Source organism: Drosophila miranda, chromosome 2 (genome assembly GCF_003369915.1).
Source record: "Drosophila miranda strain MSH22 chromosome 2, D.miranda_PacBio2.1, whole genome shotgun sequence".
Lineage (NCBI taxonomy): Eukaryota > Metazoa > Arthropoda > Insecta > Diptera > Drosophilidae > Drosophila > Drosophila miranda.
Genome location: NC_046675.1, coordinates 3783110 through 3805793, shown reverse-complemented (window position 1 = coordinate 3805793; position 22684 = coordinate 3783110). Strand labels below are relative to the sequence as shown.

At 47.6% G+C, this 22684-nt stretch overlaps 5 protein-coding genes across 6 annotated transcripts; 4 read left to right on the top strand and 1 right to left on the bottom strand.

The window, feature by feature from the left end:
• Positions 1–2132: 2132 nt before the first annotated feature.
• LOC108156172 (DNA polymerase epsilon catalytic subunit A) lies at positions 2133–9179 on the top strand. The gene is made up of 4 exons (XM_017287502.2): positions 2133–2254; positions 2309–2435; positions 2498–8724; positions 8787–9179. Exons 1-4 carry the CDS (start codon positions 2184–2186, stop codon positions 9088–9090), a joined length of 6729 nt encoding a protein of 2242 aa, XP_017142991.1. The 5' UTR covers positions 2133–2183; the 3' UTR covers positions 9091–9179.
• Positions 9180–9286: 107 nt separating this feature from the next.
• On the bottom strand, positions 9287–10106 carry LOC108156173 (ATP synthase-coupling factor 6, mitochondrial). 2 transcript variants are annotated; one of them, XM_017287503.2, is made up of 3 exons: positions 10000–10106; positions 9649–9800; positions 9287–9584 (listed from the first exon to the last, which is right to left on the bottom strand). In XM_017287503.2, exons 2-3 carry the CDS (start codon positions 9798–9800, stop codon positions 9416–9418), a joined length of 321 nt encoding a protein of 106 aa, XP_017142992.1. In that variant the 5' UTR covers positions 10000–10106; the 3' UTR covers positions 9287–9415. The 2 variants fall into 2 exon arrangements, with proteins under 2 accessions (XP_017142992.1, XP_033244674.1); XM_033388783.1 differs by having other exon boundaries at positions 9959–10029.
• Positions 10107–11128: 1022 nt separating this feature from the next.
• Positions 11129–12131, top strand: LOC108156869. Its single transcript, XM_017288597.2, has 3 exons — positions 11129–11395; positions 11452–11647; positions 11706–12131. Exons 1-3 carry the CDS (start codon positions 11212–11214, stop codon positions 12106–12108), a joined length of 783 nt encoding a protein of 260 aa, XP_017144086.1. The 5' UTR covers positions 11129–11211; the 3' UTR covers positions 12109–12131.
• Positions 12132–12632: 501 nt separating this feature from the next.
• LOC108156868 (protein SEC13 homolog) lies at positions 12633–13998 on the top strand. Its single transcript, XM_017288596.2, has 2 exons — positions 12633–13027; positions 13112–13998. The coding sequence occupies exons 1-2, from the start codon at positions 12741–12743 to the stop codon at positions 13899–13901; spliced, it is 1077 nt and encodes a 358-aa protein (XP_017144085.1). The 5' UTR covers positions 12633–12740; the 3' UTR covers positions 13902–13998.
• A 5262-nt stretch (positions 13999–19260) lies between these two features.
• LOC108154024 lies at positions 19261–21393 on the top strand. The gene has a single exon (XM_017284117.1). The coding sequence runs from the start codon at positions 19261–19263 to the stop codon at positions 21391–21393; it is 2133 nt and encodes a 710-aa protein (XP_017139606.1).
• The last annotated feature ends 1291 nt before the right edge of the window (positions 21394–22684 follow it).

The window sequence follows — 22684 nt, the reverse complement described above, 5'->3', positions numbered from 1 at the left end:
AAATGGCACAGAACAGTCGGGACAGGGGGAGCTGCATCAGGGGTTCGGATGCGTGGCAATCAGGCGTGACCGGGGGTCAAATGGATTGGCATGGCATGAAATATTCTTACGTATTTTACGTTGAGCTCTTTTTCCTCCCAGCTGCCACCCAAGCACTCCCACTCCCACTTCCACTGCCGAGTCCCAACGTACTCGTGAGGTAGACAATGCCGGCCCGTGCGTTAATTAAACAAACAGCCAATAAGATTGATGGCACTTTGATTGAAAAACAATTGATGCAACTGTGCGGCCACATTAGCATGATATTGGACTCTTGGCCCGGACCAGGAGCGGGACCATCAGCATCAGCGTGTGGCTCTTATCAGCTGACATGCCAAAAGTTCAGCATCGGATGGGACGAAAAAGAGTGGCTCTCTCCAGGCCGGGGATAGCTTCTAGCTTGTCCAAAGTTCGCATAAATAAAGTCCAATATCAATAGAGACACCCACCCAAGCGAACACTCGTGTACATATATATGTATAAGCTGATTGACAGCACACTCGCAACAGGGTCCATCGTTTCCATGGTGTTTTAATGGATTTTTGATTTCCACAACGAGCTGCATTTTCAGGGGTGGCTAGCTGTGTGCCATTTTTTCTTCATTTGTTTCTTTGTTTATCGCTTATGTAAACAAGCCTCATCTAGCTATGGGACACCACTTGACACTGACATGTTGCGACTGACTTTGGATGCGATAGTTCGCTGCGGTTTGATTGGGTCAGGATGTGACGGAAAGTCAAGGAGTACGGTATTCCCACGATTAGTAGACCCTATTGGATGAAAAAGATTATACCTTTTCTGTGGTTCTCTAGAGCGATTCTTCAATTGAAAGCTTGAATGTAAGCAGTGTGTATTGTTTTTAGATTCCTGAGACCGAGAAGAGTTTCGAGTTTTTGTTTTTGGATTCTGGGGGCCGATACTTTCCAGCGCTGTCCAAGTCATTGATGAGCGATAGCCCAAAAGAAAACTGAAGTAACAGATGGTGGTTCTCTTTCGAATTATAATACAACTCTAACTCACTAAGGTCAGAGTTTAAGCATTTAAACACATATATATTTTTTAAACAATTTGTGGCGAATACATACTATTACTGATTCATCAAATACACACTATAACATATACAAACACTACGGAGATCATATGTACATATGTATATAATCGAGCGAGCCCCCAGCTAAAATGTAGCCCTTCGAATATTTGTTGACATTACTGAAATCCGCTCACTTCTCATACATTATTTCTAATCCAAATATGATAAGTAGATATATGTTTGATTTGGTTTCTATCCAAAAATTCGTTATTTGTTTTGTGTTTCGTGTAAAAAATTTGCATGCTCCAAGTCTTTTGTTTATCTTTCTGGTTTCGTATGTGGTATGTGCTATATAGTATATACATATGTATGTATGAATGTACATACAACATATGTACATAGTTTATGTACGGTTTTAAAGACTTAAACTAAAATATTAGCTGACGTTAGGTTACCGAAAACAGATGTGACTATAACTACTAACTAACTAAGACTCTTATATCTAAGGCTTAGAGCTTAGGCTTAGTGAATGGTGCACTGCAAATAATAACATAACGGAATATAACATAATAATATAAGCTCCAAATTTAGCAATAGCTGCGATTACTCTCTTACTTATTTTTGTTTGACCATTTTCGCCGAAACTCTTTTTAGGCAAAATTCAATAAAAGCAAGTATTTACAATAAATTATTCAAGTAGAAAATAGGTTTATTAATTGGATAAAATTATGTGGGCAGGACTGAAAGATCTATCTAGCTGGTAATATTCCACGGAATATCAAAATCGAGGAATATGGCTTCCAGTCCTTGACGGAGAACAATTAACCCATTGTAAGCCAAGGGGGTATTTGAATATTCCATCGAAAATAATGCAAATTTATTACCTTTAGCGCAGTTTAGGTAAAAGATAAAAGACCACGATTTTTTAAGTTAAGAGGAAGGATAGGATGGATCTACGAGAAGAACCTACAAACACTATTATTTTCCGTCATTTACCTCAAGTCGTTGAACTGCTTAAATAGAGGGGGGTTAGGTGGGCTAAGTTCGATTTGTTATCGATCCACTTTTTGGCGGCAAATATTTATTTATATTTATTTTACGTTCTGTCGCAGAAATGGCTGAAATTGGCAAAGCCAAAACTCTGCAAAACACTGGAAAATTCGTTAGCGAAAACAGAACTGAAGGGTGAGTGTTAGGATTTAAGGGAAAAGTGCGTTTTATTAGCGGGTTTTCCTTCAGCGATGACTTTTACAACGAGGCAGGCTACCGTCAGTCGCGGGAGAATGATAAAATTGACTCAAAATATGGCTTCGATAGAGTCAAGGATAGCCAGGAGCGCACCGGCTATCTCATCAATATGCATGCGGTAAGAATTAAACCATTAAAGGCATTAAAAACCCTCTTAAAACAGAGAGTTTCCCCATACAGAACGAAGTGCTGGATGAGGATCGTCGGTTGATAGCCGCCTTGGATCTGTTCTTTATCCAAATGGATGGATCCCGCTTCAAGTGCACAGTGGCCTACAAGCCCTATCTGCTGGTCCGACCCGATGACAACATGCACCTGGAAGTGGCACGCTTCTTGGGCCGCAAATACTCCGGGCAGATCGCCAGCCTGGAGCACATCTCCAAAGAGGATCTGGACCTGCCCAACCATCTGTCAGGCTTGCAGCAGAACTACCTGAAGCTCTCGTTCCTCAACCAGACGGCCATGACGAAAGTGCGCCGCGAGCTAATGGCCGCCGTGCGGCGTAACACGGAGCGGCAGAAATCTAACACGTACTACATGCAAATGCTGGCCACATCCCTGGCCCAATCCTCGGCGAATAGGGAGGAGGGGCTGGGCAAGCGGCAGCAGGACTACATGGACTGCATCATGGACATACGCGAGCACGATGTGCCCTACCATGTGAGGGTCTCCATAGATCTGCGAATATTCTGCGGTCTGTGGTACAACATTCGCTGCAGGAGCGGCGTGGAGATGCCTCACATCTCGCCGAGGCCGGATATCTTGGACAGACCCGAACCCGTGGTCCTGGCCTTCGATATAGAGACCACTAAGCTGCCGCTGAAGTTTCCCGATGCCCAAACGGATCAGATAATGATGATATCCTACATGATCGATGGCCAAGGATTTCTGATAACCAACCGGGAGATTATCTCCTCGAATGTGGACGACTTTGAGTACACCCCAAAGCCGGAATTTGAGGGGAATTTCGTGGTCTACAACGAGGACAACGAGATGCAGCTCCTGCAGAAGTTCTTCGATCACATCATGGAGGTGCGTCCCCACATCATTGTCACCTACAACGGGGACTTTTTCGACTGGCCTTTTGTGGAGACGCGTGCCGCCGTCTACGACCTGGATATGAAGCAGGAGATTGGCTTCTCCAAGATGCGGGATGGCATCTATCTGAGTCGCCCCTCCATCCACATGGACTGCCTCTGCTGGGTGAAACGTGACTCGTATCTACCGGTGGGCTCTCAGGGCCTCAAGGCGGTGGCCAAAGCCAAGCTGCGCTACGATCCCGTGGAGCTGGATCCCGAGGACATGTGCCGCATGGCCGTAGAGCAGCCCCAGGTGCTGGCCAACTACTCGGTGTCGGATGCGGTGGCCACGTACTACCTCTACATGAAGTACGTGCATCCGTTCATCTTTGCCCTGAACACCATCATTCCCATGGAACCCGACGAGATTCTGCGCAAGGGCTCGGGCACCCTCTGCGAGACGCTGCTCATGGTGGAGGCCTACCACGCGAACATCGTCTATCCCAACAAGCAACAGGCGGAGCTGAACAAGCTCTCCAACGAGGGTCATGTCCTGGACTCCGAGACCTATGTCGGCGGCCATGTGGAAGCTCTGGAGTCTGGTGTGTTTCGGGCGGATATCCCCTGTCGCTTCCGACTAGATCCCACGATGGTGAAGCAGCTAATGGAGCAAATCGATGGTGTCTTGCGTCATGCCATCGTCGTAGAGGAGGGCATACCCATGGAGCAGGTCCTGAATCTCGAGGAAGTCAAACAGGAGATTCTCCAAGGCTTGCAGGGCCTTCACGACATACCCAATCGTCTGGAGCAGCCGGTCATCTATCATTTGGATGTGGGTGCCATGTACCCCAATATCATTCTCACGAATCGCCTGCAACCCTCGGCGATGGTCAGCGATCTGGACTGTGCCGCCTGTGACTTCAACAAGCCCGGGGTCCGGTGCAAACGCTCCATGGACTGGCTGTGGCGCGGAGAGATGCTGCCTGCGTCGCGCAACGAGTTCCAGCGGATCCAGCAGCAGCTGGAGACGGAAAAGTTTCCATCGCTCTTCCCGGGCGGACCGACGCGCGCCTTCCACGAGCTCTCCAAGGAGGACCAGGCGGCGTACGAGAAGAAGCGTCTGTCAGACTACTGCCGCAAGGCGTACAAGAAGACGAAGCTCACAAAACTGGAGACCCGCAACTCGACCATCTGCCAGAAGGAGAACAGCTTCTATGTGGACACGGTGCGCGCCTTCAGGGACCGGCGATACGAGTACAAGGGTCTCACGAAGGTGGCCAAGGCCTCAGTCACGTCCGCTGTGGCCTCGGGGGATGCAGCCGAGATCAAGGCGGCCAAGGGCAGAGAGGTGCTCTACGATTCCCTGCAGCTGGCCCACAAGTGCATCCTGAACTCCTTCTACGGCTATGTGATGCGACGAGGTGCTCGCTGGCACTCGATGCCCATGGCGGGTATTGTCTGCCTCACGGGATCGAATATCATCACCAAGGCGCGGGAGATCATCGAGCGGGTGGGTCGTCCCTTGGAACTGGACACGGATGGTATATGGTGCATACTGCCAGGATCCTTTCCGCAGGAGTTCACCGTGCAAACGAGCCACGAGAAGAAAAAGAAGATCAACATCTCCTACCCGAATGCAGTGCTCAATACAATGGTCAAGGATCACTTTACCAACGATCAGTACCACGAATTGAGGAAGAACGAGGATAAAGAGGGCGAAGATCCCGCTCCCCAGTACGACATCCGTGATGAGAATTCCATTTTCTTTGAGGTGGATGGTCCCTACCTCGCCATGGTCCTGCCCGCCGCGAAGGAGGAGGGCAAGAAGCTAAAGAAACGCTATGCCGTCTTCAACTTCGATGGATCCCTGGCGGAGCTCAAGGGCTTCGAGGTGAAGCGTCGCGGCGAACTGCAGTTGATCAAGAATTTCCAGAGCTCCGTGTTTGAGGCCTTCCTGGCGGGCAGCACCTTGGAGGAGTGCTATGGATCGGTGGCCAAAGTGGCCGACTACTGGCTGGATGTCCTCTACAGCCGCGGCTCCAATCTGCCCGACTCGGAGCTATTCGAGCTGATTGCCGAGAACAAGTCGATGTCCAAGAAGCTGGAGGAGTACGGCGCCCAGAAGAGCACCTCCATTTCGACGGCCAAGCGGCTGGCCGAGTTCCTGGGCGAGCAAATGGTCAAGGATGCGGGCCTCGCCTGCAAGTACATCATCTCCAAGAAACCCGAAGGTGCTCCCGTCACGGAGCGGGCCATTCCGCTGGCCATCTTCCAGTCGGAGGCCAGTGTGCGGCGGCATCATCTCCGTCGCTGGCTCAAGGACAACACCATGGGTGACGCGGACATCAGGGATGTCCTCGATTGGAACTACTACATCGAGCGATTGGGTGGCACCATACAGAAGATCATCACCATTCCAGCGGCCCTGCAGGGACTGGCCAATCCCGTGCCGAGGGTCCAGCATCCCGACTGGCTCCACAAGAAGATGCTGGAGAAGAACGATGTCCTCAAGCAGCGGCGCATTAATGAGATCTTCACGAGTCGCCCGAAACCGAAGCCAGCGCTGGAGGACAAGCAACTGGAGCTGCGGGACATGGAGGATCTCGCGGGCAAGGAAATAGAGGACCCCACAGGCTTGCCAATGGTCACGAAGAGGAAACGAGTCCAACTGGACGAAGGCGAGGAGGAGGAGACGCCGCAGGCCACTACCTGGAGACAGGCTCTGGGCGCCCCACCGGCCATTGGCGACACCCGCAAGACCATCGTCGAGTGGGTGCGTTTCCAGAAGAAGAAGTGGAAATGGCAGCAAGAGCAGCGCCAGCGCTCGCGACAGGCCTCCAAGCGGGTGCGCAACGAAGAGGCACCGATCCCCAGGGCCCCCGGAGCGACAGCCACTTTGGGAGGATTCCTGAGGCGTGCACAGCGCACGCTGTTGGACCAGCCCTGGCAGATCCTGCAGCTGGTGCCAGTCGATGATCTGGGACACTTTACCGTGTGGGCTCTCATCGGAGAGGAGTTGCATCGGATAAAGCTTACGGTGCCCAGGATCTTCTATGTGAATCAGAGGAGCGCTGCCCCTCCAGAGGAGGGACAACTGTGGCGCAAGGTGAACCGCGTGCTTCCCCGCTCCCGACCCATGTTCAATCTGTATCGATACAGTGTGCCCGAGCAGCTCTTTCGAGATAATTCCCTGGGAATGCTGGCGGATCTGGCCACGCCAGACATCGAGGGCATCTACGAGACGCAAATGACGCTGGAGTTCCGCGCCCTCATGGACATGGGCTGCATCTGTGGCGTGCAGCGCGAGGAGTCCCGTCGCCTGGCCATGCTTTCCACCAAGGAGCTGGAGAGCTTCAGCATCGAGCAGCTGGAACAGCGGCCCCAAACGCAGGTCCAGTACCTGGCGATGGCCAATGCGCGGATGCGGAAGATCTACTTGTACCAGCACAACACTCCGACGGCCAAGAAGGAAATCTGGTCGCTCATACTGATGCCCAGCAAGAAGGGTTACATCTTCGCCCTGGACACGGTGCGTGCCAATCAGATGCCCAATCTCGGGCAGATGTACGCCGCCGAACGGCTGGCTCTACTCAAGAACCTCACGGCGGCGGAGCAGGAGAAGATACCAGCCGAGGATTACACCTTTGAGGTGGTCATCGAAGTGGATGTCAAGCAGATCTACAGGCACATTCAGCGTGCCCTGACCACCTACAAGCAGGAGCACCAGGGACCCACCATGATCTGCCTGCAGACGGCGCTGGAGGCGAGAAAACTCTCGCTGGCCATGCCCATTCTGTTGGAGTTTCCCCAGGCCCAGATCCACATCTCGGATGATGCCAGCCTGCTCTCGGGCTTGGATTGGCAGCGGCAGGGTACCAGGGCCGTGTTTCGGCACTTCCTGAACCTCAACAATGTCCTCGATCTGATGCTGGATCAGTGTCGGTACTTCCATGTACCCATTGGCAACATGCCCCCCGACACAGTTCTCTTTGGAGCGGATCTGTTCTTCGCCCGCCTTCTGCAGCGCCACAATTTTGTGCTCTGGTGGTCCGCGAGTACGAGGCCGGATCTGGGCGGACGCGAGGCGGACGACAGTCGACTACTGGCGGAATTCGAGGAGAACATCAGCGTGGTGCAGAACAAGGCGGGCTTCTATCCGAATGTCTGTGTGGAACTGGCGCTGGACAGCCTGGCGGTGAGCGCGCTGCTGCAGTCGAACAAGATTCAGGAGATGGAGGGCGCCTCCTCGGCCATCACCTTCGATGTGATGCCGCAGGCCTCCCTGGAGGAGATGATCGGCACTGTGCCGGCGGCCACTCTCCCCAGCTACGATGAGACGGCCCTCTGCTCCGCGGCCTTTCGCGTGATGCGTTCCATGGTGAACGGCTGGCTGCGGGAGGTGTCCATCAATCGGAACATCTTCTCCGACTTTCAGATCGTGCACTTCTATCGCTGGGTGCGGTCCAGCAATGCCCTGCTCTACGATCCTGCCCTGAGGAGATCCCTCAACAATCTCATGCGAAAGATGTTCCTGCGGATCATAGCGGAGTTCAAGCGCCTGGGCGCCACCATCGTCTATGCGGACTTCAATCGGATTATCCTCAGCTCAGGGAAGAAGACAGTGTCGGATGCCCTGGGCTATGTGGACTACATTGTCCAGAGTCTGAGGAACAAGGAAATGTTCCACTCGATTCAGCTGTCCTTCGAGCAGTGCTGGAACTTTATGCTCTGGCTGGACCAGGCCAACTTCTCCGGGATCCGTGGGAAGCTGCCCAAGGGCATAGATGAGACAGTGTCCTCCATTGTGTCTACCACCATGCGGCAGGAGAGGGATAGAAATCACGAGGAGAATGACGACGACGACGATGATGATGATGAGGAGGAGGAGAACAGGGATCCCTCAGCCAATGCTGACCAAGAGCCAGAGGCAGAGGATGAGCTCGCTCTAGAGCTCAATTGGACCATCGGGGAGCGGCTGCCCGAGGAGAACGAGTGCCGGGAGAAATTCGAGTCGCTCATTACGCTCTTCATGCAGTCTCTCGCCGAGCGGAAGACCACGGAGCAGGCCATCAGAGACATCTCGCACTGTGCCTTTGACTTTATCCTCAAGCTGCACAAGAACTATGGCAAGGGGAAGCCCAGTCCGGGACTGGAGCTGATCCGCACCATGATCAAGGTGCTGAGTGTGGACAAGACCCTCGCGGAGCAGATCAACGAGCTGCGGCGGAACATGCTGCGACTCGTGGGCATTGGCGAGTTCTCGGACATGGCCGAGTGGCAGGATCCCTGCGACAGCTACATCATCAACGAGGTCATCTGCAAGGCCTGCAATCACTGTCGCGATTTGGATCTCTGCAAGGACAAGCATCGCGCCATGAAGGATGGCATGTGAGTGGAAACCCCATTTCATTGCTCTTTCGAATCCCTTTTAATTGAATGATTCTTTCTAGACCTGTCTGGTTGTGCGCCCAGTGCTATGTGGCCTACGACAACGAGGAGATTGAGATGCGCATGCTGGATGCCCTGCAGCGCAAGATGATGTCCTTCGTACTGCAGGATCTGCGCTGTGCCCGCTGCAATGAGATCAAGCGCGAGAACCTGGCCGAATTCTGCACCTGTGCGGGTAACTTTGTGCCCCTCATCAGCGGCAAGGACATCCAGACACTGCTCCAGACATTCAGCAAGGTGGCCACCAACCACAAGATGCAGCTGCTCCAGCAAACAGTGCAGCAGGCCATCGATACCCCCAGATAGGGTTTTGTTTCGTTCTTCGTCTTAGATTAAGGAAATCATTTGTATCGATAGCATCTAAATATACGAGTACATAAGCGTTATAAGAGACATTAGGGCTAATAATATCCCACATCTTTCTGCCTCAGGACTTATAAATCAACTGAGCACCAATATATATATCTGTAGATCTTCAATATATCTACCTATATGCAATCGCTTCTTGATGTTTTCCGGATTTATTTGTAGATGTAATCCTCTCCTGTCGGAGCACACTCTCTTGCTAAGCAGAGAAAGGGAGAACTTAAAAACAATTTAACTAATTCACACGAATATATCTGCGGATAGTTTAGTTGGCGCTCTGGGTGATGGGATCAATCTTGACCTCGGGGAACGTGAATTCGGGGAACTTGAGCATATCGGTCTTGCCATCGCTGCCGAACTGCTTGGCCACACGGTCCAGTTCCGTCTTCCTGTCGCGCTCAATCTCGGGATTGGAATCGACCAGTTTGCCACCGCTGCAGTAAAAACAGAGATGATAACGAATGGATTCTATGGAAGACTTTTCCCATCTACACTTACGTGCTCTTCTGCTTGTACTCGCGCACTTTGTCGAGGAACAGCTGCTGGATGGGATCGGACACCTTGTTCAGGGCTGGGGCAGCCAGGCCAAAGTTCCGGCGAGCCTCCGTGCGGAGCACACGCACGCCAGTCAGAATTGATTGCGACAGCATCTGCAGGTAAATAGAATATCTTAGAATTGCGCGAATTTCAGCTATCCTCTCCTATGTAACCTTAAAAAGGTTATGTAATATGTGGTGTTGTTTTGCTAGTTCACAAAGCTATCAAAAGCTTTCGCTAGTTATAGTTCACAAAGTCCTTTAGAACACACCTTCCAGATCCTTTTCTATATTGTTTCTATATAGTTTTTACCTTTTATTCGTTGCAAACTTTTTTGTTGAAAAGTGATTGACAGTGTGACCGCGATATCGATGAAGTATACGGTCTGACGCTCAGAAATATACCAAAATATACCATGTCATTTAAAAAATATACCGTAAATATACTGACGAATTCAAGTTCTATATTCCTCGATTTTGATATTCCGTGAAATAAAACTAGCTATATAGATCTCTCAGCTCTGCCCTCATAAGTTTATCCAATCAATAAATTTATTTTCTACTTGACTGGCTGATTTTAAATACTTGACTTGGATGGTTTTTGCCTCAATTTTGGTTCCTCAACAACAATATATCGTCTCATATGATGAAAAACCGAACTTAGCCCGCTTAAGCCCCCTATCTTTAATTAGTTACACTTATTGAGGTAAACGGCGGAAAATATCCTCTGAACTTAAAAAAACCACGATACCTTTAACCTGAACTGCGCTAAAATTATTACATTTTCATTATATTCGATGGAAAATTGAAATTCCCCGTTAGCTAATAATAGGTTAATCGTTCTCCGTCAAGGATTGGAAACCATATTGCTCGTTTTTGATATTCCGTCGAATATTACCAGCTATATAGTACATTTAGCCATGCTATTTTATCCGATTAATGAATCAGTTTTCTACCTAACTGGCTTATTTTAACCACTTGCTTTTATTGCATTTTGCATTTTAGCGAACATTTTCAAACAAATGAAACGTTGAACTGAAAAGGACATTGTATCCCGGAAAAATTCCCTCAATTTGAGAAAATTTCCGACCACAAAATAGAGAACAGGTCCCAAAAAACAAAAGAACAAGTCCCAATCAAATATACGGTCTCACCCTAAAAAATACCGAAAATGTATCATATTCTTCAATTTGTATCTTCCGTGGAATAATACTAGCTATATAGATCTGTCAGCCCTACCCACATAAATTTATATGATTTATGGATCAGTTTTGTACATAAGTGGCTCATTCTAGATACTTTCTTTTATTGTATTTTGCGTAAAAAAGGTATTAGCGAAAAAGGTCAAACAAATACAGATCCTAGCAGCTCTACCACGCAGCCTTGGCTCTTTTTTTCCAGCGAAAAACAGGGCTGCTTTTTGAATCGTAATCGATAAGAAATCTTTGTTTACAGCTGTGACGAGAGGCGAAGAAAAAAATATATATTCTACTTTTCGCTAGCGAACTGACAAAACACAAGCAAAATGGACGGCGAGGGCTACACGCGAGCCAGACGGCTAGAAGAATTCGATTATAAAGACAAACTGAAACTCATCAATGCTGTTCAAAAAAGGACTACTATATGGGATGTGAGGAATAAAAAACATTTCGATGGCAATGCGCTGAGGAGCTCATGGGAGGCTGTGGCCTCTGAGATGAATAGAGATGGTAAGTTAAACTGATTTTAATTGGAATGTGTAATTATTCATATGTATGTTTTTCAGTCTTTACTTGCAAAAACGCTTGGAAATCTTTGAGGGACAGCTACCGCTACCATATGAAACTATCTGGAAAGGGGACTGTCAGGAGAGGAAGTGATGAATGGGACCCATTGGCTCACAAGAACCCAAAGGAAAACGACCGTGTAAAATGGCGGTTTGCTCCACACATGGAATTCCTGTATACATATCCGCAGAAACGGTATGTATTATGGATATTTTACTTATAAATGGATTTTTATGTTGCGTGTTTTCTACAGTTCCACAGCAAATATTTCTACCGTTTTTGTGGGAGAACTCGTTAAGCCGGATACTACTCCCAGTCCGCAAGTTAAGCGCAACAAGCAGCCAAGTCCCAGTCCGCAGGCAAAACGCAGTATGCAGACTAGGACCAGTCTGCCAGCTATGCCCGCTCCCACGGCTAGGCCCAGTCCTCCGCCGGCTAGGACCGCTCCTCAGGTTGTGCATAGGTCGTCGGCTATGCCCGCTCCCCAGACTAGACCCATATGCGCATACTGGGATTCGGAATTAAATAAATTGTCTCCAGAGGATGCAGAGGCAGTGGAGCAGAAAATGACGAGGCTTCTATGGGCCGAGACGCAGGCCTGTAGACTTAACGTCTACATGAAGGAGGAAGAGGATATCGTGTACACTATAGAATAAATCATATTCATTAGATTAGAAAATTTGTTTAATATCTTTGGACGCTAGGTAGCAAAATGTAATCGGTATTATATTGCAGGTGGAAAAAGCGACTATGTACAAAGTGAGGCATGTCGACTAGTCCACATTTCTCCAAGTTGTTCATATGGGATTTTACCCATGAAAATTGCTAGCGAAAATTAGTTGGCTGTTATGGGCCGAGACCCAGGCCTGTATATTGGTAAGTATACCAGGTAGCGAAAATTTAGAGAAGAAAGAAAAGATCTACAAGGAGAATTTGCGCCTTCCCTCTTCCAGCCTGTTCAAATAGAGATTTTTTGATTTAGGTACCAGGTAGCGAAAATTTAAAGAAGAAAGAAAAGATCTACAAGGAGAATTGGCAAAAAGTATGTTATTCCGCGCCTTCCCTCTTCCAGCCTGTTCAAATAGAGATTTTTTGATTTAGGGTTAAGTGGGTTAAGGTGAACTTATTCAGTTCGTTCACTCATGAGCAAAACGCAGCTCTTTTGGATGGTTTTACAACACTTGTTTTTTTTTCAACACTGAACGACCCAACAAATTCCACGTCAAGAACCGGAAAAATACGACTTTTTGTTTTTAATTTGAATTAAATTGAATATAACTCAGTCGAAATGGTGAGCCTGCTGCAGGAAATCGACACAGAGCACGAGGACATGGTCCACCACGCCGCTCTGGACTTCTACGGCCTGCTGTTGGCAACCTGTTCGTCCGACGGCAGCGTCCGCATTTTCCACTCTCGCAAAAACAACAAGGCTCTTGCCGAACTCAAAGGCCACCAGGGGCCCGTGTGGCAGGTGGCATGGGCGCATCCCAAGTTTGGCAACATCCTGGCCTCTTGCTCGTACGACCGCAAGGTGATTGTGTGGAAATCGACAACGCCCAAGGACTGGACCAAGCTGTAAGTGAAAACGCAACGCACACAGTTGCACATAGGCATGACGTTATCTTCTAATGGCTGCCGCCATCGTTTGCCACATTTCAGCTACGAGTACAGCAACCATGACTCCTCGGTGAACTCTGTGGATTTTGCCCCATTTGAGTACGGTCTGGTGCTGGCCTGCGCCAGCTCCGATGGCTCTATTTCGGTGCTCACCTGCAACACGGAGTACGGGACTTGGGATGCCAAGAAAATACCAAATGCTCACACCATTGGAGTGAATGCCATTTCGTGGTGCCCGGCCCAGGGCCCAGATCCGGCATTCGATCAGCGCGCCAACTCGCGCAATACGGCCATCAAGCGTCTCGTGAGCGGTGGCTGCGACAATCTCGTGAAGATCTGGCGTGAGGACAATGATCGCTGGGTGGAGGAGGAGCGTCTGGAGGCCCACTCCGACTGGGTACGTGATGTGGCCTGGGCGCCATCGATTGGTCTGCCACGATCGCAGATAGCCACGGCCTCGCAGGACCGTCACGTTATCATCTGGAGCAGCAATGCTAATCTGACTGAGTGGACATCCAGTGTCCTGCACACATTCGACGATGCCGTTTGGAGCATCTCCTGGTCGACCACCGGCAACATACTGGCCGTCACTGGCGGCGATAACAACGTCACTCTCTGGAAGGAGAACAGCGAGGGTCAGTGGATCCGCATCAACTACGAGTCGGGCACCTCCATTCAAGCAAAACAGCAGCCCCATCATCCACACCTCTCACAGCAGCAACAGCAACAGCAACCGGGACAACAACAGCAGGCGACTGCCGCTCTTTCCGACTCGGAGCACAGCTCCAATCTATCCAATTCAAACTTGTCCAATTCCCAGCTCTCCAACTAAGGAGCCGTCTGCCACGATCCAAGTTAAAGTCTCTGTACTCTGTCAAATGTTATCCCTACCTACACGCATACAATATACAAAAACCTAATATGCCCTATTTGCTCCACGTGCATGGGATCGATCCATTTATGTCCAGCGATTAGCATTATGCAGAAAAGCGTAGAGCGAGAGTGGTTGACGACCTAATGTACTCCGCTTTGTAATTAATACGTCTGCTGCCAACAGGAAAGTAATCACGGAGCCAAGACAGGGTGCCCCCATCCGAAATTGCATAGAATTAACCTCCTTTTTGTGGTACATTGACTTTCGGTTACGTTTACGTTCACGTTCCCGTTCCTCTGATAATTAGTCATAGATTAGGCTAGTACATGCTCTGCGGGTTTTAGCCCTACCTCTTAAGTGCGAAAATTGAAAATCCATGAATCCCAAGCCCCAGGCTTGGCCTTATTGTTTGATACTTTGGTAAGTAATTTTTCATTCATGAGAACGGAAGCCACTCATTTCGTGTAAATTCAGGACACGTGCCGCGCGATAAAACGCGAAACATTTTGTAGGGGCTTATGGCTTAGTTGGTGGTATGGGGTATGAGGTGGTGTAACCACTAGGAATATATTTTGGCACTATTTGCTGATGTTATCTTTTCAAAACATTTATTTTGGTTTATTTGTTTCTTACTGGAGTGTAAAACTTGCCAAGCCACTTCGGCTTGTGGCTTTCAAGTGGCTTATTTATGGGAAAGACAGAATCGAAGCGATACTTTCAAGCTGTGGAACCTTCCGAACTTGGATGATTCCTTCAAACTATCAATTAAATGGAACAAAGATGGTTTCTCCCATGCATAAACCTTTATTGCAGGTAGCTTGCATCTGCTTCTAACCATATTCCCCATTAAATATGATTTTATGTTCTGAATTTTTCGTTAAATATAAATAATTTAGAGTCCTATAGACTAAGATGATTGTATACTTCAAAACTCAAGCGAAAATTAAAATCCTATTGGGTTCTTCTGGAAAAAGTCAGAGAGATTCCTAAGTGACTAATCGAAAAGGTCATGGGGATTTTCATTTCAAACAATTGAAAATTGCATGTCCGGAATACTCGCCTCAGAATGCGAAGCCAAAATAATTGCATTTTAATAATACAATGAGCGAAATGCGATTAAATCGGTCAAGTTTTTAATTTGAATTCCAATTAAAGAATGTCACTCACTGAACTCCGAACCCCCAGCCATAGGAGAGGTCCCCACAAGTTCAGTGCTCTTGATGGGCGCAACAGCAGAAACAGAAGTTATTAGAATAATTTAGCAGGTTGCATAGAGCTAAATTCCTGTGGTAGGTACTCCTACCTCCAGGCCTTGTGCGAGGGTGCCATCTACTGCCGAGGGAAGGGATGCCCGGGGCTGATGTAAGAACTACCCTTATATGTGGTGTGGTGCGGTGGGGTGTGGGGCACTCACACTAATTGTGGGTCACTTCGCCTAGGTGCAATATTTGGAGAAGAAAAACAAACCCGACACCGAACCGGAGACCGAAGGAGCACCGACTAGCACTCGTGCTCGGTGATGTCATGGATTGCGTGCAGAGGACCCGTCATCAATAGTCTCGGACCACGGACTTGAGCAACTTTTTAGAAGAAGTTTTTTGGCGCTTTTCGAGTACCATACGAAACGGGCCGTAACCCATAATCAGAGCGGTTTAATCGTGTTCTCAAGCGAACCTGCCACCCGCTGGGTTCCCCATCGGCACCTGCCTCCTCCACTCCTCCACCAAAGGATCCCATCCATCCCTCCTCCACTGACCGCAATGCTTCGGTGGCCTGCATTGATTTTTTTTCGTCTTTCTAGGCTCCCATGTTTTCGGTATTTTAATGGTCTCCTCTGGAACTTTCACTTTTTGATGTGCGTAAATTTGCATATTTGCCGGCGGTATACAGGGTGCCCCAAAGTGTTTCCTCTTTTCCTCCTTCAGCTGTCTCGAGAGTTGAATAATGAATAAGGTCCGATGATGATGACGCCCCGACTAATGACTGTTTCGTTCTTCTTTTGGCATTAGATAGGTCATTGTTATCGTCATATGGGTCTTTTGGGGTTTGAGAGTGGGAGTGGGGTACTGGCTATACTCTACAGCGTGCCTTCGAATAGAGGTATTACTGCATTTCATGTTCTTCTAATGAGAGACTTGTTAGGGAGCTCTTTTAATGGCTCCATAAACCATATTTGATGGTCGTCAATATGTATATGCAGATAGAGGTCGAGTGGGTGTATGGTTTTGCAATAAAACTGTGCGAAAGCCAAATGGAAATCGGTCGAATGTGTGAAGAAACTGATAGAGCTGACAGAAACCTGAAAGAATCTGGCTATTTGTTATGGTCTATGGCTCTATTATGATATAATCAATGGAATGACCAAAGAACTTTCTATATGTTAGGGCTAACCTGAAGAAGACACTAATGTTAGCTATAATATTAGCCCATCATGGCCATTATGATCCTCCTATTGCACATACATACATATATCTAAAATGTACTAGACTTTAGAAAAGATCTAGAAAATTACACCTTCTTGTGTATAAAACGAAAGTAATTCAGAAAGTTATCGTTGTATTTTCTTAGGTACTTACTCGGAAGAGATCAAAAATATCTAAGCACCTTAGCTCCGCATCCAGAAATCTTTGAGTATATTACGTTAAATGATCCTTATTCTTAGCATTCCCTTGCGAAATTTTAGTTCTCTAATCACTTAGCACTCTGCACTATTCATCCAACATAATGTCCACTGCCTAATGGACGACAGCTCTTGGCGAATTCCTCAAAAACTCAAACGTTCTAATTATAATCCTCCCCCTGGAAAGGGCCTCAGGTACACCCGGCCAATGACGTCCTAAACCTAACCACGCATGAGTTATTATAATATGTTCGTGAGGTTTAGCATTTCGTAGTTGCTTTTATGTTTTCAGGAGCTTGTTTTTTGCGCTGTTTTGGCGCCGGGGGCAACATGACATGCAGACCTTAGCAGACCCCCACATTGCGTATACGTAACGGAGTCGGAGCCGCAGTCAAAGTCCAAGGCGCAAAAGACCCCCAAAAGTGTCGCCAATGCAAAATCAAGGTGTACATTAGCAAATGAACTTGAAGGAATCGTTATAGTTGCTTTTTAGCATGTGCATTTTCCTGCAGTGGCACTCGAGCTCGAGCGGCGAATGATAAATTGGGAAAGTCATGGAAAGGTTATTTGGTCAGGCCACACGACTCTTGCTGGCGAGGAGACAAGGCTACAACAAGTTGCGGCTATCGACGCGGCAAGTAGTTTTGACCATCTTGCATGCAACATTCGGTAGCCTCCACTGGCGGGAACGGGGGGGCTCTGTGCATGTCCAGGAACGCACGGCAACAATATTGCATGTAGGGAAAACCCCCTACCATTCTGCCATTCGGCGGAGTGCTTGTGTGAGAGTGTGTGTGCAATTAGAGTCCGGAGCCTAATATGAAATTAAAGGACTTAAATTGGCATTTCTTCGAGAGCTCTGGACGCGGTCTGGCCCCAGGTTCCGTTCAGAGTTAGTCGTATAATCAGCAAAATTGTGATGACCTCTAGGCATGAGTAAGCCCTCGATGAGATTTCGTGAGAAAATTATATATCGCCGGGGTCGGCCCTAGACGAAGGAACCCCACCCCACCACAGTCGGCTCCAACCAATTAATCATCAGTTAAGACCAAAAACATGACGCTCGGATTGTCGAAAGGGAATTAGTTCTTTAATTACAGGCAAAGGGGATCGAGGAGTTGGTTCCGGAGAAGTTGGTTCCTCCGATTCGTTGCAGTCTCTGATTTCGTGAGTTTTCTATATAATTTTCCCGGTACTTTTCTGTGTGTTTTTTTTCTTTTGTTTTTGCTGCTGCCAGTGCCAGAAAAACATTTATCAATAATGTCAAGAATAAAATATCTGAAGTAAATCTACGACTTTTGCCGCATGAGGACTAGCCGTCGGTCCAATGGCGTGGACTGCTGCCTCTTTTGAATAATAATTAAACGAAATTTATTTGTACACATAAATATTCTACAATTTATTATACAATATATATTATATGCAAAAAGGTATATTTCAGATTTAGTCTGCGGTGGCTTCGGTGGATTTGCGTAGATTCAGAACAGTGGGGCAAAGGCAGGGAAATCTAGGATAAAAGTGAAAGTAAACATTAAAAGTTAAATGAGGAACCATCTTCAACAGATTGTCAAAGAACGGGGTCCCCATGGAAGACACATAAAACGGAGGAAGACAGAGGAAAAGATCAGAAAAGATTCTCATAATGGGACTTAAAAAAGAGGAAATATCAAGAAATAGTTCTGTCTTTTAAGATTCTAACACTAAGATAAAGATACAAAAGCTATTCAGAAGATTCTTGTTAAGGCAAAAATATGGAAATGTCTAATTTTTGTAGATACTTGATGAAAGCACTTTTGCCCCTCTTTCTATCATTCATTCCACAGTGCCTTCACTAAGTGAGAAATGTATCCAAATTACTCGTATATCCCCTCGATTTTTGTGAATATATTCTTTCCATGGTTTCCATGGGGGCTCACGGGCCTGTGCGATGTGCGTGCCAAAAAATGAATTTGCCGCGATGTTGCGCGTTTAGTTAAGGGCAAATTGTTTTTGCTGTCGCTGCGATTAAAACAATCGTTTATAAGGAGATTGGGCGACGAGATAAGGAGCACAACAGACCACACCAGAACGGAGCACAAACGAACCCAAACCGAAGAGAATCCAAGCGAAAAGGTTGACATTTTCCCACTACAATCGGACCTGGCGGGAAACCCAAAAATAGACTCAAAAAGAATTTGTGTCGGAAAATTGGGAAATATTTCATGTCTGGAGGCCAGGCCAGAGCTCTCCAAAGTGTTTTCGCTTTGCTGTAAATTATTGACAAAGACCCTCCTTGAGAGACAGTGGAATCCTTTCGAGGGCTGCCCCAAAAGGGGTGCACATCCGTTTCGCTGCGCTGTTCGATATCCACCCAAATGGTGATTTGTGAAATTGGCTTTATTTTGGGGGCTAGGGGGCGTGGCCTGTAACCTTTTTGTTGCCTGCCACACTTTGCAGTTCGGTTTGCTGTGTGTGTTGCAAAAAGCAACAAGCGCCCACTCATTTGCGGCTTACTTTTGTTGCAAGTTGCAATGTAATTAGGTGCATGCACCACCACAATATAATCAAGAACAGGGGACCTCAAGGGGGTTTCGAAGCCTTTGATACCCTAGTAAACATAGCTTTCACATTCTTACGATAAAATTTAACAAAATTAACAAAAACGAAAGTACAATAACATAACTCAAGTACATAGTATATATAACATATAAAGAAATCATGTCGCGACAGAGATCATTTCTCGCCTCATTCTTGACCACCGTCGAGCCGCCGAAGACTCAATCCACTGAGAATGATTTTGAGTTCAGCTCAACCTCGACCTTGGAGTTGTACAAGAGGACCAATGCTCTGAGGGAGGTCAGCCAGCATGATGGCAAAAAGATCGTTGAGGACATAGTCAACAATATATTCAACAGCAAGCAGGGCCTGGCCAACCTGTCCAGCTCGGAGTGCTCCGTTGAAAGGGAGATTCAGGAGTCCGTGAAGATGGACCCGCGCCTGAAGCTCTGGTACGATACGCTGCATGACCGCACCGAGACGCAGATGAAGATCCAGCGCAAGATCGGCCGCAGTGCCCATGAAATGCTCATCAATCTGCCCACCTCCGTGGAGCAGCGGGACAAGGGCACTGTTCAGCGCTTGATGGATTACGCCACGCGCATGAATCCCACATCGCTGGTCCAGAAGAGGCCCGTCGAAATGCCTGGCTACTTTGATACGGAGCGTTGCCATGACGTGAATAAGTTGGTCGAAACACTACCGCTGGCCGAAAGACAAGGAGAAGCCAACGTGGAGATTATTGGACTAACCAAGGCCACCAAACAGGAGATACTGGGACCGTTGTACAATGCGAAGCACTCCCACCCGAATGAGAAGGGAAAGTGGATTGATTCCGAGCTGCTCGACGAGGGCATCGAGAAGAAATGCAGCGACATCAAGCGGGTGCTTCAGCACTATCCGGACGTGGATCATCTCGAGGTGGTGGGCACCAATATGCAGGAGGTACTGAACCTCGAGTACCATGGCGGCGTCAAGGATATTGAACGCTTGTCCACTGATACTATGTACAACATCAGCAGCACTACCCAGGAGCTGGGGGACGAGGAGCAGGAGGAGGAGCAGGACGCAGAAGTTGAACAGATTCCAAAATATGCCCCAGAACACATCCCTGCGGTAGCTCTCAAAATCAATGATGAGGTATTTTTTCAACCAGAACGACGTAGCCGGGACTCTGTGATCTATGACATATATTTCGAGTGTCATCCATACCAGAACGTGATGAAGCAGGTCCTTCGCTTGGAGAACGTGGGCCGGCAGGTCATAACCTGTCAGTGGGCCAATGTGGAGTTCTACAAACGCAATCCGCAGTTTTTGGGTCCTAATCTTGAGACCTTCTTTCTGGAGCGCACCAACTTTGCCCTCTTTCCGGGCGAGGTTCATGAAACGAATGTCCTGTTCCGGCCACGCCGGTGCCTGGTGCAGAAGCAGCGCTGGGAGCTGCGGGTATTCCCCAATGTCTTCTGCAATTATCGGGACACAATCGTCTTGAAGTTGCACGGCAAGTGCCTACCTGCACCGGAGTACACACAGAAGGTACAGAAGCAGATGGACCTTGTGTTGAACAAGTCAAAGACACAGATGGCCACAAAGTTAACAGAGCTCAAGGCCACTCTGGTGCCTCTCATCCAGCCCCACGAGCTGCTCTGCCCCTACGAGCGCATTTTCGACGAGCGTGAGATCTTCAATTCCCAGAACGTGGGCTACCACTGCGATCGGTTCGACGATCTGGAAACACTGAAGACCCTGTACCAGTCCTTGAAGAAGCCCCGTGAACCGGCCTGGGATCTGCGCTTGGAAACGATCAAGAAGGTAATCCTGCGCATCGCCGAGGTAGAGCAGAGGGAGGAGAACTTCAAGAAGCTCGTTGAGGTCAAGACCTCCCTTAAAAGCGGCGCCGGGGACTTCATTCAGACCCCCATCCTGTTCCTTGGTCACAGCACCGAGCAGGATCGATCGCGATTCATTTACGTGCGAGGCAGCATTGGCAACGGCCTAGAAGAGTGGGAGGAGCTAGTCTTATCCCTGGAACAGAGCTCTTACAAGTCTGAGCTGGCCTGTTTCTATGCTAAAACCATCGAAGAAGAAGAAGAAGAGGAGGAGGATTCCTTTGCGGAAGAGGAGCTGAGTCCTTTGCTGCGAAAACTCCGCCGCGACAATCCCCAGCTTTATGTTCTACTGAAAATGCGCTCCAAGAAGTACTACCGGGACGCCCTCTACATGCTGACCTATACCCATCTCTGCGACATGGCCGAGAATGTAGTGTCCATTATCGAGAGCACACAGTTTGTTTAAGCTACTCGTACATACACAAAAAATGTGTTTTGTTTATAAAGATGTGGCTTTTCTTATAATATTTGGTATATTTTTCAAAGTCCAGCCGCCTTAAGATTTTGACTATAAAGAAATACCTGAAATACTTGCCCTATTAATCTGGGAGCTATTATTTTCCCTGAGAATTCTGAGACACTTTTTATCGGGATGTCATGGGGAAAAGCAAACGGAAACACTATGCATTCTTTTTCTTGGGAGATCTACAAAAAATTACCTTGTATTTCTCAAGTAGCATTTTAAAGGCTTAAAGACTTTTGGAGGAATGATATTTAGAAACCAATTGTTCCTGGGCCGATTATTTTTAACGTGATTCACTGATCACTGTATGTATACATACATTTGTATAAAGTCACAAAAAGATTTATACACAATTTAACAGCAACAGATAGCGACTCCCTTAGGTCAAAGAAACCCTAGCATACATTCAAAGCCAGAAGTTCCTTTCCAGGGTGTAAAAACTCTCACTGAGTGAGCGACGCAGAGCGAGAGTAGCAGAATAATGGCCAAAATAACTATTTGGCTTTAACTAGTAGTTGCTTTTGTTGCTTTTGGTGCGTGCTAATGTTATACTTTATTGTTGCTGTTGAAGTCACACACCAAGAGGGAGTGAGGGTGAGCGTGGGGGGGGCGAGGAGCGGGCGGTTCAAAACTCTACGGACCCCAAAAAGTAGGCTATGCAATGGCTCTAATGTCTTCGTCATTATTATAATACACACACATGCAAAACCCATACACACACATACGAACTCGTGGGCCCAAGCCGAGGACGAGGCGAGGTCGTGCCAACAACAATAAAAAATTGCACGAAGGTAAAACTAAACAAAAAACGACAGCAATACTAGTGGAAATATTTTACGGGATAGTCGAACGAGGGGTTACCTCTTAATCGAATATATTTTTTGGACTTAACAAGCACAAGACCTACATAAAGGGGAGCCTTAGAATGTTGGAAGAAGATATACCCATTGATCCAATTAGAACGTCGATTTTTTTCCTAATTCGGACTGTGGTAATATACCAATTGGTATGATTTTTAGCTGATCAGCACTGAATGCTCGTAATAGATAAACTTAGAGTCCTACACCAGCCTTGCAGTGTGATTGTGTTGAAAGAAAGCGTTAGGAGAAGTTGTTGCCTAAAAAACCTAGAAGATTCATGACTTCAGACACAGAGATACAGAGACAGGACACACCATATTGACGTCTGCGGATTGGAAAGAACCACGCTGTTGATTCAATATCATTCGGTATAA

Bases quoted from the DNA above. Each gene is read 5' to 3' on its own strand.
- LOC108156869 (XM_017288597.2), top strand. From the start codon at position 11,212: ATGGACGGCGAGGGCTACACGCGAGCCAGACGGCTAGAAGAATTCGAT. The intron at 11,396-11,451 runs GTAAGTTAAACT...TATGTTTTTCAG, and splicing joins CTCTGAGATGAATAGAGATG to TCTTTACTTGCAAAAACGCT. The intron at 11,648-11,705 runs GTATGTATTATG...TGTTTTCTACAG, and splicing joins TATACATATCCGCAGAAACG to TTCCACAGCAAATATTTCTA.
- LOC108156172 (XM_017287502.2), top strand. From the start codon at position 2,184: ATGGCTGAAATTGGCAAAGCCAAAACTCTGCAAAACACTGGAAAATTC. The intron at 2,436-2,497 runs GTAAGAATTAAA...TTCCCCATACAG, and splicing joins ATCTCATCAATATGCATGCG to AACGAAGTGCTGGATGAGGA. The intron at 8,725-8,786 runs GTGAGTGGAAAC...GATTCTTTCTAG, and splicing joins CGCGCCATGAAGGATGGCAT to ACCTGTCTGGTTGTGCGCCC.
- LOC108156173 (XM_017287503.2), bottom strand. From the start codon at position 9,800: ATGCTGTCGCAATCAATTCTGACTGGCGTGCGTGTGCTCCGCACGGAG. The intron at 9,585-9,648 runs GTAAGTGTAGAT...TTTTTACTGCAG, and splicing joins GAGTACAAGCAGAAGAGCAC to CGGTGGCAAACTGGTCGATT.
- LOC108154024 (XM_017284117.1), top strand. From the start codon at position 19,261: ATGTCGCGACAGAGATCATTTCTCGCCTCATTCTTGACCACCGTCGAG.
- LOC108156868 (XM_017288596.2), top strand. From the start codon at position 12,741: ATGGTGAGCCTGCTGCAGGAAATCGACACAGAGCACGAGGACATGGTC. The intron at 13,028-13,111 runs GTAAGTGAAAAC...GCCACATTTCAG, and splicing joins CCCAAGGACTGGACCAAGCT to CTACGAGTACAGCAACCATG.